The sequence below is a fragment of the Salvia hispanica genome, chromosome 5, assembly GCF_029641045.1.
Source record: "Salvia hispanica isolate PSC_SH4W2 chromosome 5, Shi_PSC_v1, whole genome shotgun sequence".
Lineage (NCBI taxonomy): Eukaryota > Viridiplantae > Streptophyta > Magnoliopsida > Lamiales > Lamiaceae > Salvia > Salvia hispanica.
Window position 1 is genome coordinate 31,118,115 of NC_142696.1, and position 16,535 is coordinate 31,134,649.

Below are 16,535 nucleotides of genomic sequence, written 5' to 3' on the forward strand. Positions count from 1 at the left end.
ACCCTTTGATCACAGGGGTGGCCCCCTCCAGGCTAGCGGCTGGGGCGGGCTGGAGCGGGAAGGTGTCCCCTTCCTCATCCTGAAGCGGGCAAATAACCCAAATATATATTCCAAATACTAAATTTAAAAATTAATGTATTTATAGGCAAATAACCCAAATATAGTATTCCATAGACTAAATTTGAAGTTCACCCTATTAATAAAATCCATGAGAGAACATGAAGTGTTTTTGTAGGAATTGATTTTTTAATTAAACCAAAAATAAACAAAAAGTTATATGCATATAGTTTCAAGACACTTTCCAATCTCCTTATCCAAGAAGATAGAAGAAAATTTGGCCATTATTAGTTTGGTGTATGTAAGAAACTAACAACCAAATTTTGCAGTTTGCACTATCACTATGCAGCACTGAATGACTGAAATACCCCTGTGATACACTAGTGGAGCCACGTGTCTCCTCCGCATTAGCGGAGCACCGGCGAGATTGTGCTGCAAATCCTATATAAAGCCGAGGTAGCTCCTCCTTCAAACTCGCACCCCATTGTATAAGCATTTGCGAGCGCGTGGTGCATTTCAGTTGACCTCCGTCATCTCTAGCGTGAAGGCTGCATTCCTTACTGGAGTGCGCTTCTGCTGAGCTGTCAAGTGTGCTTCCTATTTTCGAATCTCTTTCCTCTCTCTGGAAAGCGGAAACGCATCTTCCACGGAGAGAATTTGATCTGGTTGGAGCCGGATTAAAGGATACTGGAAAGGTACGTTTGGTGTTTGCTGGAACTTCCTTTTTGTTTTGCTTTTACTTTATATGTCAATTTTGAATTTCAGCTACTTCTGTTGATCATCTTAGACCTTTTTTTCACGGAATTTTAGTGCAAATAATTATGTGTTACCTTCCATTCCATCTATGAATTATGATTCCCCGATCGTATATGCGGATCAGTACGGTAGTACGTCTGAATTGTGCTGTACGATTATATGGACGCGAGAATTCGAATTTATTTGGAGGTGATTTCATACTGTGCTTTTTCGTGTTTTTATGTTCACCGTATTTTTGATATTTTGCATCTGCCGTCTGCTCTTGGATAGCTCTGTTACAGGATACAAGTTGAAGCTCGACTATGAATTGATTATATCTGCCTGTAATTCTATCGAGTTGGTTAGGATATCTATTATGTTTTGCTTAAATGCGTTGTTTCTAGTTAGTAATTACCATTCAAATATCTCAACCTACAGAAATATGGATACACACACAATTAATTACGTTTTGGTTGTTGTTCATGCCAATCTGGTGATTGTGAGTAACTACATCGATCAAGTAGGATCTGTTAATTAAGAGTGCTGTTTTAGACTCTTGCTTTTCATTGTGTTTCGCTTCTATTTGTATAGGAACTTCCAGCTACAAACATTTTTCTTTGTTGAGTTTGTATATTGGGAGATAGAGTAGAGAAAAGGAGGACGGACTAAGCAAACCACAAGGTTATTTAAGTCGCAGTAAAAGTTGAAAGTGGGATCTAACAGATCTGTATGTCGTATGCTGGTTCAAAGATGCTAGTATTTCTTTTTCAAAATTGAAGTACTTCTTAATTCAATCTTCTTTTTGACTTGTTACACATAATTGGTATCAGTGACGTAATTCTGATAGTATTACAGAGTCTCAGAAATTCATTTGGGCTATCTGATTGATGATGTTGGAGATTGATAATTGAGTTGTGCTTGTTCTTTCTTTATGTGCAGTAAATTCTGAAGCACTCCTTAAACGCACAAAGATGACGGTTACACCCAATATCTCTGTCAACGACGGGAACCTTGTGATTCATGGGAAAACCATAATCACAGGGGTTCCTGAAAACATTGTGGTTACCCCAGGATCTGGTCTAGGACTCGTCGCCGGTGCTTTCATTGGTGCCACAGCTTCCCATAGCAAAAGTCTCCATGTCTTCCCAGTTGGTGTCTTGGAGTAAGCACTAGACTATCTGTTTCTACTAATGCTTAATCTTTGGCTTTTCTAAAGCATATTCAAACCAACTGATTAAATATGGAGTTACTTAATAAAAGAAGAGTGGCAGTTAATTATAGAAAAAAAAAACACTAGTTATTTTTCGACTCCCTTTAGGAAATTTATTAAAAACTTCATTCCTATGATGGTCATCTAATTTTCCTCTGTAACAGGGATGTGCGCTTCATGTGCTTATTTCGTTTCAAGCTCTGGTGGATGACCCAGAGAATGGGAACATGTGGGAAAGATATTCCACTGGAGACTCAGTTCATGCTCATCGAGAGCAAGGACGCTAGTGAAGGTGAAGATGCCCCGACTATCTATACTGTTCTTCTGCCTATCCTTGAAGGGCCATTCCGTGCAGCACTTCAAGGCAATGACAAGAGTGAGCTGGAGATCTGCCTCGAGAGTGGTGAGTAGTTCATGACACCCAAAAGCTCTGGGATAACTATATGTGTATTGATGGCGTATGTCCTGCTGACCACATACATTCTGTTATGCCAATTTCTTCAGCCTGTTGACAATTTCATCATACAAAAGGAAATTTAAGGGTCTGTAGGATGACCATAGATTGTTATCCAAGGCAAAACCTCTAAGTTGGAAAAATCAGTTTTCCCTTTAATCAAATGCATATAATAGTTGGCTTCACTGGGTTGAAGGGGATTAACCATGAAACAAAGAGTTCGAAAGGATAGGAATGACCATGTTTATTATGTCGTTTGTTGCAGGAGACAATGCAGTTGAGACAGACCAAGGACTTCACCTAGTTTACATGCACGCTGGGCTCAATCCTTTTGAAGTCATCGATCAGGCTGTCAAGTAAGGCGTTGTTTCTCTTATGAAGTTGTATTTGCATGGTTATTCACTGATAGATTAATTTTTGTTCTTTGTGAAACAGAGCTGTTGAGAAACATATGCAAACATTTCATCACCGAGAGAAGAAAAAGGTAAGAAAAGGTTCTGATGAGTATATATAACATTTAAGGACCAATCCAAAGACATAATATCTAATTTTATGCTAATATTTTGCATAAACGCATTTTGGACTCCTTGAAGTTGCCTGCTTTCCTTGACTGGTTTGGATGGTGCACGTGGGATGCATTTTATACTGATGTCACTGCTGAGGGTGTTGAAGAAGGACTCAAGAGGTACAGTTGCTGAATTTCTTGGACCTAAATAATAAAAGTAACAAATAAAAAGTTGGGTTATCTGTATAACATTCTGAAATCATATTTCATTTTGCAGCTTGTCTAAAGGAGGTACACCACCACGCTTCCTAATCATTGATGATGGTTGGCAACAGATTGGCAACGAGGCAAAGAATGATCCAAATTGTGTTGTACAAGAAGGAGCCCAGTAAGACACCTACTAACTCAATCATGTCAATTAAATTTCAGATTCAGTTTCTCACAGAACAATCACATGGCTGTTCTCTGTCGGGTGTTATGGCTGTTCATAATATCAATATTTGATAAGATTCATTCAGTATATCATAGAACTTGCAATTGAAAAGTCAGTTAATATAACCGGATGTTTGTTATGGAATTTGATAAGATTCAAGCTGGCTTAACAAACCATGTTAGCAATTATCATCACTTTTTCGACTACAAGATTCAGTTTTAACCTAATCCGTATATGTGACTGCTTCCATTCTTAGGTTTGCGAACCGACTAACAGGAATTAAAGAGAACGCTAAGTTTAAAAAAAATGGAAAGATCGAAGAACAAGACTCAGGTCTGAAGCATGTTGTGAAAGATGCCAAGGAACAGCATAATGTCAAGTAAGTTCTTCAACTTGATCTTTCTACTGCACATATGTCGTTATGACTTGAGGATAATTATGGCTTCCTAGTGGACTAGGAAGTTTTCGTTATAACTATGAGCTGTGGACTAAATGTAAATTTTCTGTTATTTCTACTACAGATTCGTGTACGTGTGGCATGCTCTAGCGGGTTACTGGGGTGGAGTGCAGCCTGCAGGTCCCGGGATGGAACACTACGACACTGCTTTGGCATATCCTGTGCAGTCTCCTGGTGTAACAGGGAACCAACCAGACATTGTCATGGATAGTCTTGCTGTGCATGGATTGGGCCTTGTGCCTCCAAAGAAAGTGTTCAATTTCTACAATGAGCTTCATGCGTATTTGGCTTCCTGTGGAGTAGATGGAGTTAAAGTTGATGTCCAGAACATCATTGAGACTCTTGGAGCTGGCCATGGCGGCAGAGTTTCTCTCACTCGTAGCTACCATCAGGCCCTCGAAGCTTCCATTGCTCGCAACTTTGCTGATAACGGATGCATCTCTTGCATGTGCCACAACACTGACGGAATCTACAGCGCCAGACAGACTGCTGTGGTCAGAGCTTCTGACGATTACTACCCTCGTGATCCTGCTTCCCACACCATCCACATTTCTTCAGTAGCTTATAACACCGTTTTCTTAGGAGAATTTATGCAGCCTGATTGGGATATGTTTCATGTCAGTATTTCTCTTTCACCTTCTTCTTCAACACATTTATTACTTGGTAAAATAGTGCTGACTTTTTCCTGCTGGTGCAGAGCCTGCACCCTGCTGCTGACTATCATGCTGCAGCTAGAGCTATAGGAGGATGCTCAATTTATGTGAGGTGATTTTGCTATTCCTCCACTCTTAATCTTTTTCAACATTGGTTTATATTTGGTGCTGTGAAATCTCATCCTTGTTCTTTGAAACAGTGACAAGCCCGGTAACCACAACTTCGAGCTCTTGAAGAAGTTGGTTCTTCCTGACGGGTCAGTTCTTCGCGCACGGCTTCCTGGACGACCTACAATCGACTGCCTCTTTGTTGATCCAGCCAGAGACGGAACAAGGTTTGTGAGCCACGAGCTTGTCCAAATTTCTTTTTTTATCTGTCCTCTGTTTTCAGGGAGAACTAATGTCCAGTACCATGTCAGCTTGCTCAAAATCTGGAATGCAAACAAGTGTTCAGGAGTAGTTGGCGTCTTCAACTGCCAAGGTGCAGGCTGGTGCAAGATAGAGAAGAAGACACGCATCCATGATGCCTCCCCCGGCACGCTCACTGGCTCCGTTCAAGCTATAGACGTTAATAACATTGCCCAACTTGCTGGACCAGATTGGAATGGTGATGCCATTGCCTACGCGCACAGATCTGGCGAGTTAGTCCGCCTGCCTAAAGGCGCGTCCCTCCCTGTCACGCTCAAGGTTCTCGAGTATGAACTCTACCATATCTGCCCTCTCAAGGTTAGTTCTCCCTAAAGCAGATCAACTATAACATGGCTAGCAAGTAGCAAGTTAGCTCCCAAATAAAAAGTTAAACTAACCATTTTCTTCTCAAAAAGCAGAAGATCACAGCAGACATTTCCTTCGCGCCAATCGGCCTACTCGACATGTTCAACAGTGGTGGTGCTGTGGAGCAGTGCGACAACATCTCTGATAGCAGCAGCGTTACACTCAAAGTCAGGGGATGCGGCCGCTTTGGCGCCTACTCTTCTCAGAGGCCATTGAAGTGCACTGTGGGCGGCACTGAGACTGATTTCGACTATGAATCTGCCACGGGGCTGGTGAGTCTCTCCATTCCCTTGCCAGAAGAGGAAATGTACAGATGGACTATTGAGATCAAATTCTGAGACAAAGGAGTAGTCTTCTTCCTATAGGAATAAGTGCAATGTGCTTGTTGTTGTATCATTTATCCCAATAATATATATATGTATCTTTGTTCTGTAATTTCATTCACACAAAGTAAAAATAAGTACAAATCACAACACATAGGTTGTGTCTATAAACATAAGATTTCCTTTCCCACATTAAAGTTAAGCAACAGGGTATGAAGAATCCATAGCAATCCCACACAGTCCTCCTTTAGCAGCAACATCCCTCTCCATTCTGATATACCCTTCTTCTCCCCAGCTTGTTCCCCAAGAGTTCTTCACCAACCAAAACTTAGTCCCATGTTGATCTTCCCCATATCCCACTGCAGTGACCCCATGATCAAGATCAGTCCCACAGTCGCCCGTAAACACACCGCTAGAGTAGAACTGGAAGGCCATCCCGCTTGCATCGATGGAGACGGATACGGGCTGATGGGCGACAGCCTTGAGCAGGGCGCTCTCGCTGTTCGCGGGCACCTTCTCGTAGGAGGAGATCTTGGCGGCCTCGGGGGACTCCTCACTCTTGTTGCAGGTGTCGTCACTGCCGGTGTAGGGGTATGTGGACTCTGCGGCGATGCCTTTGTTTTTGATGATGAAGGAGAAGGCGTCTTCCATGTATCCTCCGCCGCAGCCTTGATCCTGGCTTGTTCTGTCGCAGTCGACGATTTCTTGCTCGGAGAGGGAGATCAGCTTGCTTGTTGATATCTGGTTGATCCCTTCTGTTGCTGCCACTGCCGAGAATGCCCAGCAGCTCCCTGAATGTTATACATGAAACCGACGTCGTTTTAACTTCCTAACATGACATACAATACACTATATGCTTGTTGGGTTTGAAGAATGATCTATCGTGGAAAATTGACACACAATCTTATGGTTTGTTATATGTTTTAAACCATTTTCAAAGTTTATGGTAAATACCAGAATTTGCCGAATAATTTTTAAGACCAATATCCCTAAATAAATTGATGAGGGTGAGTGTGACTTACCACATTGGCCTTGATCTTTAACAGGGGTGACTGCGCCTTCCTTCCGCCAATCCATAGTAGATGGCAAAGCAGTGGCATTCCCATACCTAAAGGGAGTAGCCTCGCACACCTCCGGCACTCTGAGTCCATTCCTAGCGGCTGTGAACTCCTCGTTGGTCTGGTCCGCAAACGCATTGATCCCGACCTTGTATGGCCGGGTTCCCTCTGCATTAAACGCCTCGATGAACTCCACATTTTTCTTAAATATAGCGAAGCGGGCCGCCTTTTCTTCCTCGCCCTCGTACGTGCGTCCGTACTCCAACATCCACCGCTCGTGCCTCTCCATCATCGACGGTTTTGGAAGTTGGCGGGAAGCTGAACCCCAAGTTGCCAAAAATAGGATGGCAAGAATCGAGAGTTTTGATATTGAGAGAGCCATTTTTCTTACTGTTGTGATGAATGTTGGTTTTAATGTGTATTTGAGGTTTGAAGGATACATGTATTTATACTACTAGAGCTTTTTTATGTCTCATTTTCATGTTGCATTTGCAAAACAATAGAATGATCAAATTTGAGCATATTTGCCGTGGAGATTAGGGCGATTTGGACTAACTATTTTCCGTAGACGTTTTATTACTATCTTTTTACATTATATTTATGATCATATCAGGTTAAACCATTTGTATACAAATATTTTTTGATTAATTTTGTTTGTTCCATTTAAATTCTTGGCACAGTTCAAGTTACTAATATAATGTTAACCAATTTAAGTAGTTACTCCCTTCGTTCCACAAAGTTTGTTTTAGTTTGACTCGCCACGAATTTTAAGAAATTATTTGACTTTGTATTAAATTGAAGTGTGTAGTGGAATAAGGATCCCACATTGAGGAGATTGAGAGATGTATTTAATGTCTATTTTGGAAAGATTCCAATTGAGACAAACTTTGTGGCACAGACGAAAATGGTAAAATGGCTACAAACTTTGTGGGACGGAGGGAGTATATATTAATTTTTGGTTGGGATAATACAAATTAAATCTCTCTCAAATATGTTTTCAAATTCCATACAAAATTGGTGATAAAAAGATTAAGTGAAAATCTATACAAATTTAATGTCGGATGAGATGGAAATTATTGAAAGTAACGGTATATAAAAAAGATGAATTCGATACGATTTTTAGAATGATGGATATGATGCGATGGAAATTATTGTAAGTAGCGGTATTTAAAAAGATGAATTCGATACGATTTTTTAGAATGATGGATATGAAAATATTTGCATAATGTCATAGCTCATAGCATTAGCTTATTTAGAACTCAGATATATTATATCTGAATTTTAAGCACCAACTTTTCGAAGCTTAACAGATCACTTTTAATTTTTTTTAGTATCATCTCGTTTAAAGTTTGACTTGATTTCTAAGCATTGGGCCGATGTGTGTTGAATTTGATTCGTCACTATTTGGAAAACCAGGACTAACATCTGAGCATTATTTCGTCTAAAGACCAAATTTGATTTTGGAACATGTAAAGAGCATCTTTGACGATGAAAAACAACTCACTTGGTTAGACTCTTTTTCTTTAACTAATAAATTAGGGTAAGGATGGAGCTAGAAAATTAGAGTAAGAGGGATAAAAATATTAACATGCAAATAATAAATATAAAAATATAATAAAATGTTATAACATATTATAGTGATAGGAAAAAAAAAATACAATAGAAAAAATCATTAAAGATATTTTTAATGCAATTAAGGACACTAATTTATGTTTCTAAATATACTTTCAACCTTTAAAAAAACATCCTTATTGTTATTGTCCCAACTAAATATAGAGGACTCAAATGGAAGTGTCAACCAAATAATTTATCCTTAGTTTAAGGACACAAAATTTTCTTTTATGTCCTTAAAAAAACAAGTTTTTTTTAGTGAAAATTGGGTCTTGGGGGAGGGCAAGGTCCTCCTGAGTGCAGTTGTCTTCAAAAGCAAGACAAATTTTTTAGGTCTTTTCTATTTTCTAGGATTATATTTTACTTGGGCCTTGGCCTATGGGCTAAATATAAATGTGTAATACAATAATAATTTAATTTTTTAAATCACCATATTAAAAATACGAAATCGTGCTCATAACTACATTAATTTTTCTCTTTTCTAATAGAGTAAACTTAAAATTGGTTCTTGAAAAATGATGTTCGCACATTTTTGGTCCCAAAACATCAAACATGTGTTTGGTTTATTATGTCTGTTTAAATTCATTGATTTTCTTGTTTTATTTTGGTATTTACTTAATTATGTCTAGATTTTAGAAATGCTTCCCAAAATCCCAGTTGTTCCAACTACTATATGAAACTTTGTGATACACAGTTTGTGTTTTAATTCTAGTGATTCAATACCATATGCGTGCTTTTTGACTCTATAATATCTATACTGCATATCTGCAATTGAGTTTAGTGCTAAATAATTTTCCATTAGCCAAACACATTCGTGAACTTAGGGCATCCACAATGGGGCGGACTAGCCCCGCCCTAAGCATTTTATTTATTTTTTGAATATTTAAATACTACAACAATTGGAGAAAACAACTTCATTCCATAGAAAGTTCAAATTTTACATACAAATAAATAAACTACAAATCTTCAATGGCCGAAACGCTTCCAAACTTCTTCAATCATGTCGCCCATGAGCGTCGCGTGGTCTTGTTGGCTGCGCATTGAAGTCTGTCTCTGTAGAACCTCATCGAAGCCCATCGGTAATCCTCGAGCGACAGGCGGGGTCGTCGTGCTGGAGCTAGATCCGGCTTCATCATCCACCCAATCGGTGACATGTCCAACTACTTGTTCGACTAGCATGTTATGCATGATGATGCACGCATACATGACGTCGGCGATGACTCCCTTGAACTAGAAACGCGCCGAACCTTTCACGATGCCCACCGCGATTGGAGCACCCCAAAAGCCCGCTCCACATCCTTCCGCGCAGACTCCTGCTTTGCCGCAAACAAGACTCTCCTGTCTCCAATTGGGCAGCTGATCATCTTCACAAAAACAGGCCACCTTGGGTATATGCCATCGGCCAAGTAGTACCCTATATGATATCTGCGGCCGTTGGCAGTGAACTAGACGGCCGGGCCGCGACCCCTACACTGATCGGCGAAGAAGGTGGACGAGTTGAGGACGTTGATGTCGTTGTTCAGCCCGGCTACACCGAAGTAGGCATGCCAGATCCAGAGGCGGTGGTCAGTGACGGCTTCCAGGATCATCGTCAGGTGGCTGCCCTTGTAGCCACTAGTAAATTGGCCTCTCCACGCCGTCGGGCAGTTGTTCCACTGCCAGTGCATATAGTCGATGCTCCCTAGCATCCCAGGGAAGCCGTGAACCGTCTCGTGCATCCTCATCAGGCTCTGGCACTTATCAGCAGTCGGGCGTCGCAAATATATGTCGCAAAAAGCCTCCACAACTCCCTTACAAAAATTCTTTAGACAACTGCGGCCAGTTGTATCCCCGATGTGAAGGTACTCGTCGAACATATCCGCTGTGGTGCCGTAGGCCAACTGCCGAATCGCAACCGTGCACTTCTGCAACGGCGTAAGTCCGGGTCTACCGATGCCGTCTTCACGATACTGGAAGTATTCATCACGTCCTTCCAACGTGTGCACAATGTGAAGAAAAAGATCTCGGCTCATTCTAAAACGGCGGTGAAAAAAGGTGGGGCCCCACCGTGGTTGCTCGACAAAATAGTCTGCGAACAGCCGTTCGTGAGCTACGTCGTGTTCGCGGGGGACAAACGTTCGACATCGAATCGAACGAGGGACCCGCGCCACCGCCGCCACCGCCGCCGCCGCTGCGGCCAAGCATTCCACTGCGGCTTCATTAACGCAATCGAACAAGGCTCGAGTCAAGGCCCGTCTGCAGCCATCCGATGTACTCAAATCGTAGTCGTCGGGATTCATATTTGAGGAGATGAGAGAGAATAATTGAAGAGATGTGAAATTGGAGTGTTTGAAATGGTAGAGAATTGTGGTGTTTAACTAAGAAAAAATTTTGGAAAAAAATAAAATAAAATAAAAAAAGAAAATGCGTGAGCATCGTCCGCCGCATCGTCCGCGATGCCACAGTGGCGGACGATGCGACGGACGATGAGCATCGTCCGCGCTTCGTCCACGGACGATGGTTAAGCCATTGTCTGCGAAGACACAGTGACGAACGATGCGACGGACGTCCGCCCTATAGCGTGAGTATGATTTCAAGAGTTAAATCATTTTAATAAATAAGATTTTAAGATCTTGGTAATGGGTACTGATACCTATGTTTCGAGAGTGAGTTAGTTTTCCCCTTGTTTTGAACTTAAAATATTTGGAGAGTTTATCATTAGGAATTAAGCAAGATTTAATCAAAACTCTATTATCTCTTTGTCTCCAAACAGCCGATCTCGGCTATCTTTCTTTGTCCCTCTTTCTCTATCCTTTGTTTGTTATTTCTTAGTATAAGTTAATAGAGATTTTTTAACAAATTTGAGAATGGAGAATTTAGAAGAATTTTTTAATGTGTTCAATTGACAGGTTTGTCAAAATCGAATATGTATATAATGGAAATTTATTATTTATATTCTATACGTGTAAAAAGCGATTCATCACCAACACAATGTTTCACTCACAAAAGATAACTTTTATTATATCACAGGGAACTAGAAAAGGTAATTGGCAACGGATAGTTTTTCCCATATGGCATGATATAACACTACAAATTCTAGATTCCCTTTCTACATTTACTAATATACAACTAAAAATAAAATACAAAAATGAACTTGAATAGCATACATTTTGTCGCATTTAATAAGTGGCAAACTTACAAAATTGAATTAAATACAGTACAATTTTCTTATAAGGAAAGACTATAATATTGCAAAATTAAAAGTTGAAAGTCAGTAAGCAAGTGTCCCATTCACACTACAATATTCCGACCAAAGTCACACTGCCACTATAATTAATTTTGACCAACTTCCATATTTCTTTGACTGTCACACTAATGACTAATTATGCATAATATTTAAAATAAAAATATGCAAAAAATCAAATTACTCCCACTTAGTACTACATTTTGAGTGTGAAACAAAAAAACAAGCTCACTTCTTAGCTGCGGCGGCTGGCTTCGGCTCCTCCTCCTTAGCCGGTGGCGGTGGCGCCGTGTCGACTCCGGCTTCAATGCAGCTGCGACAGCGCTTCTCGACCCAGCCCTCATCGTTGCCTTGGCCGCCACAGAGGCGAGCGATGATCCCTGCAATAACTCCAATTAGTGTGATGACAGCTAACACCACCACCAGTGTCTCGATTGAGCGGTGAGTCGAGTGCCCGGGCTCGTCCGCCACCGTGGCCGGGGGAGGCCCCACTAGCTGCGGAAGAGGGTTGCCTACACCCATTGTGTTAGCATGTATATTAATATATGGTGACATGTTTCAAGAAAGCAAAGGTAAAAGGTGTGTATGAGAGAGAAAGGGAGAGAGAGGTGTGAACTTTAGGACAAAGAATATATGAATGTGAATAGAGTTGATTACAAATAACTTTTTTTATAATTTTAGTTTGATAATAATACTACTATATGATATCTATTTTATTTACTTTTTGGCTTTTGGCGGAAGAAGTCCTCGAGTCCCATTCCAATATATTTGATATATCATTCACAAAAAGATACCGATTTTTTTTCGGGTGTGAGTTTCAAAAAAATATACAAGTAAATTATTAAATTATTTTAGGATTTCTCTTCCCAATTTGTCCTTATTAATGTCACATGTTTTCTGTTCCAATCTTACATTGGGTGACACAGCACTATACTCTGAAGAGCGTAACACACATACGTATGCGTGTGTGTGTGTGTGAACTGTGAAGTTATGAACGTTGGGCTTTTCTTTTTTTTAAAGTTTTACAGGGTATTTTGGTAAATATGCAGCAGATAAGATTTTAGCAGTTAGATTATGTTGTGTTGCTATAATGTCAGAAACTGATAATGGTACCATAATATACCAAATTATAAAACTTATTTTTCCGGTCTAAATTCTGTTGTGGATTGCTCGTGAAAGGAACGACAAGTTGAAATCAAGAACACAAAAGGAATTATGTGTTTTGACCTTAGCCTACGTCCACGGAAACATGATACTGAATTACGTGTTTACTTCTATCATGAAATACTTATGTTTCGACAAACATATAGCGATATTACTATCATTTGATCTCAACAACTTCCTGCCTTACACCGAAGCCTTTCATTATCCCTTCCTTAGCTGCCTCTATGGGTGCTATATATTCGGCTTCAGTAGTTGACAAGGCTACCACTGATTGGAGATTAGACTTCTATGAAACAACATTTCCATAAAGATTGAAGATGTATCCACTTTGAGACTTCTTATTGTCTCTGTTCCAGGCATAGGCCGAATCACAATATCCTTGCAAGGCATCTTCTCCATGACGATCCTTGCTCTTGAATTTAAGACCATACCCAGCTGATCCTTTCAAGCATCTAATGATCTATTTAAGAGCAGTTCAATGCTCTCTGCCATAATTAGCCATGTATCGGCTCTCCACACTGATCGCTTGAGGCACATCTGGTCTGGTACATATCATGGTATACATTATACTGCTAACGATGTTTGCATAAGGGATTGCACTCATCTCCTTAACCTCGTGATCGATTTTCGGCTTTTGATCATTGCTCAACTTGAAATGTCTCGCAAGAGGAATTGACACTGTCTTTGAATGTATCTGAAATCTTGTTAAGACCTTGTTGATGTAGTCAGTCTATCTATAATATCTTCAAGGCCCTTTCTTTTATGTTCCTAATGATATCCATGCCAAGAATCCTCCTTGCATCCTCCAAACCATTCATCTTAACTCATCTTTTGCCAACTACTTCTTCTTTGTTTGCACCTGCCACCAACATATCATCTACACAAAGCAATAAGTAGGCTGCAGTGATAGACTATGGAATGCAGACTATGACTCTGTGCGTGTTTAGTTTGTCAACTGGCTAGGAGGAAACCTAGACCTAGTTGTGTCGTTTGGTCTGTGTCTATCTTCCATATCAAAAACCTCAACCCACTTCTACTGGCTAGTATAGCGGAGTAAAGGATTGATCCCACATAGATGGATGTAGGCGATACACTTAAGATGACATTCTGGGAGGGATTGGTTAGCTGCCACGCTTTTGGGGTTGAGTTTTACCTAGGCGTAAAATAAAATGAGACTCTACCTATCCTGACCAGTAAGTAACTAAATGCTTCATGTAGCGGGATATGTACGTGAGGGTGAAGGCTAGTCTACTAGTGCGCATGTGAAAAGTGAAAACTTACCCTAAATAGATAGACAAAAGCAAAAAGGAATAATAGACTCACTGGCTAACTGTTACTTGAACATGCAGAAAAAGCTGAAAAAGCAAAAGACAAAACAGAAAAAGCAACTAAAGCAAAAAAGTGGTCCCTAGGCTGACTGCGACGTTCTATTCTTTACCAAGCAAACGAGAAAAATGATCAGAAAACTCAACTTCCATGGATGAATGCTTTAGGTCGGAATCAAACAACTCAGATCTACTCCCTCCGTCCCAAGATATTAGACTCACTTCTTTTGGGCATAAAAATTTAGGAGATGTTGTTTAGTTGTGTAAGTGGAGCTGGTAGTAAAGTAAATTTTTACCATAAATAGAAATGAATCAAATATGTTGGGACGCCCCAAAGTGGTATACGAGTCTAATATCTTGGGATGGAGGGAGTAACACCAAAATCATTGACTCTAAACTTAGATGTAGGAAGAATTCAAACAAATGCAACCAAGCAGAAATCAGCACACGTGCACTCAGATAAGCATGCAAGGTGGCGGAAAAACTCAAACTATGCATTTTAAGAAGAAACAACCGATTAGAAACTTGAAGAAAACACTAGATCTAGCTTAACTAAGTTGGACCAAAACAACTCACAATTAATTGGAATTGAGCCTGCTTCAATGTAATTAATTGAGGCCCTGCCCTCTCATCGCTTGACCTCACCGATGCACGCCACGTGGCTACTCTACTTGGATCACCAACATCAACCGTCTGATGTAGGGTTGTGCTTTATGTGTGTTAAGTGTTGCTGCCCTGTTTCACTTCACTCATTCTATTCTCTCTCTCACTCTTCCTCTTGACGAAGATGTGCTCTTCCTTCTCTCTTCTTTCTCTCTCTACATCTATGGCGGTTACTGCTGGTCTTCTTCTCCGATCTTCTGTTTCCTCCGATGAATCCCTGGTTCGGTTTCCTTCTGAGATTTGGTGTGTTGGTGTGAGTTGTGAGAGATTCGGTGTGAGAATTGGGAGATCTATGAGATTTGTGTACTTCCTTGTGTTGAGACAGTTGGAGCTGGTGTTGGTCGGTGAGGCAGTGGTCTCTGATCCAAAGTTTCGACGGTTCTCCTTTGGTGACTCTTGGTTGAAGCGTGTGGGGAGGTTCTTAGCCTGGTGTAGTCGCTGTTGTGACCTGAGCCACATCCTGACTTACGTGACCTTAGTCAAATCTTTTCTGGTTTAGATTCTTAGGGATCTTGTGTTGATTACTAATGTCTTTACTTAGTGTGCAGGTGAACAATCGGATGAAGCTTGAGGTTCAGTCTAAGTGGAAGACTGATTAGTAGCTAAGGTTTCCGACTTGTTTAGATTGTACTATGTAATCTTGTAATCTCTTTTGTATTACGGCTTGTTCCTCTGAGATTAGTCATCTCAATACGTAGTGTATAAAAGAGGTTTCGGTAATTAGTGAATCTATGGTGGTTTGATTCCTACAGTTTGGAACTTTGTCCCAGCTCGTAGAGACTCTTCTTCAAGAGACAAATCATTTGCTCATCTCCCTCAACCATAAAACCTTCGGGCTTCATCATGTATATAGTTTCTTTCAAGTCTCCATACAAGAAGATTGTTTTCATATCTAGTTGTTGCAATTCTCAATCACGATGTGCAACCAAAACTAGCAGAACTGTGATGGATGTGTGCTTGACCTCCACATGTGAATAAATCTCATTAAAATCTATCCATACTTCTTGTGTGAAGCTCTTAACCACTAATCTGGCTTTGTACTTGATTGTTTCAACATCTCCCACCTCTATTTTATTCTTTGAAATCCACTTGAAACTAACCAACTTCTAACCCTTAATATTCCTCACCAAAACCCATGTGCCATTTTTATGTAATGACATAATTTCTTCCTTCATTACCACGAGCCACGTCTCCCTTTCCTTACCCTTCATAAGTCATGCAATATAAAATTTGTAATAAAAATATCTATTGCAAAATTTTAATTGTCGAATAAATCTTTCATTAAAGTGTTTATTATTTTAGTTATATACATAAATCGACTTTGGTGATATTAAAAATCAATAAAATAAGAAAAAAGTTATCCTTTTATATGGAGTATTTTAGAATAAGTAAAACTTATATCCTTTCGTATAAACTTTTAGAACATATAAAAATTTGACACAATTATATTTTGTGTTAAAAAATTTAACATAATTATTTAGATTTAAAATAATAAATAGAACAAAAGAAGGAATAGAGAGAAAATGCGGGAGAGATATTGGAAACAACTTTTCTGTACATAAATAGAGATTCACTTGTCCACTTTATAAGAGCATCCACAGTATTAGGCGAGCGACCGGCTAGCCGATACCCCGCGCTAGCCGGTCCGCTCGCCGAACTATTGCAATCGGCGAGAATATCGGTGAGCGCTCGCCGATCCGCTCGCCGCCATTGTAGGCTGGCGATCGGCCAGCGCAATTTTTTTTATTTTTATTAAATTTTTGAAATACTATATAAACGCGATTTTCACGTCATTTTCATTCGCACCACTTGTTTTAACGAGTTTTCTCTCTCTCCTAATTTCTGTACAAGAGCAATAACGCGAAATGGATCACAAGAACGAGTCTACTC

General features: G+C 40.1%; 3 protein-coding genes, 1 long non-coding RNA gene and 1 pseudogene across 5 annotated transcripts; 2 read left to right on the forward strand and 3 right to left on the reverse strand.

The window, feature by feature from the left end:
- The first annotated feature begins 528 nt into the window (after positions 1 to 528).
- Positions 529 to 5,713, forward strand: LOC125186934 (putative galactinol--sucrose galactosyltransferase 2). Of its 2 annotated transcripts, none has more exons than XM_048083422.2 (13): positions 529 to 752; positions 1,732 to 1,954; positions 2,167 to 2,405; positions 2,722 to 2,812; positions 2,892 to 2,940; positions 3,050 to 3,141; positions 3,239 to 3,349; positions 3,651 to 3,773; positions 3,916 to 4,468; positions 4,549 to 4,616; positions 4,705 to 4,839; positions 4,924 to 5,230; positions 5,332 to 5,713. In XM_048083422.2, exons 2-13 carry the CDS (start codon positions 1,764 to 1,766, stop codon positions 5,614 to 5,616), a joined length of 2,244 nt encoding a protein of 747 aa, XP_047939379.1. In that variant the 5' UTR covers positions 529 to 752; positions 1,732 to 1,763; the 3' UTR covers positions 5,617 to 5,713. The 2 variants fall into 2 exon arrangements, with proteins under 2 accessions (XP_047939379.1, XP_088915622.1); XM_089059496.1 differs by lacking the exon at positions 529 to 752 and adding an exon at positions 894 to 1,002.
- Positions 4,937 to 7,041, reverse strand: LOC125186935 (senescence-specific cysteine protease SAG39-like). The gene is made up of 2 exons (XM_048083423.2): positions 6,624 to 7,041; positions 4,937 to 6,392 (listed from the first exon to the last, which is right to left on the reverse strand). Exons 1-2 carry the CDS (start codon positions 7,039 to 7,041, stop codon positions 5,800 to 5,802), a joined length of 1,011 nt encoding a protein of 336 aa, XP_047939380.1. The 3' UTR covers positions 4,937 to 5,799.
- A 2,195-nt stretch (positions 7,042 to 9,236) lies between these two features.
- Positions 9,237 to 11,327, reverse strand: LOC148926634 (uncharacterized; annotated as a pseudogene).
- A 193-nt stretch (positions 11,328 to 11,520) lies between these two features.
- LOC148926635 (uncharacterized) lies at positions 11,521 to 12,118 on the reverse strand. Its single transcript, XM_089057866.1, has one exon. It carries the CDS (start codon positions 12,046 to 12,048, stop codon positions 11,722 to 11,724), a length of 327 nt encoding a protein of 108 aa, XP_088913992.1. The 5' UTR covers positions 12,049 to 12,118; the 3' UTR covers positions 11,521 to 11,721.
- A 2,622-nt stretch (positions 12,119 to 14,740) lies between these two features.
- On the forward strand, positions 14,741 to 15,396 carry LOC125186408 (uncharacterized). Its single transcript, XR_007170433.1, has 2 exons — positions 14,741 to 14,865; positions 14,971 to 15,396. It is a non-coding gene; the product is annotated as an uncharacterized LOC125186408 (long non-coding RNA).
- Positions 15,397 to 16,535: the final 1,139 nt, after the last annotated feature.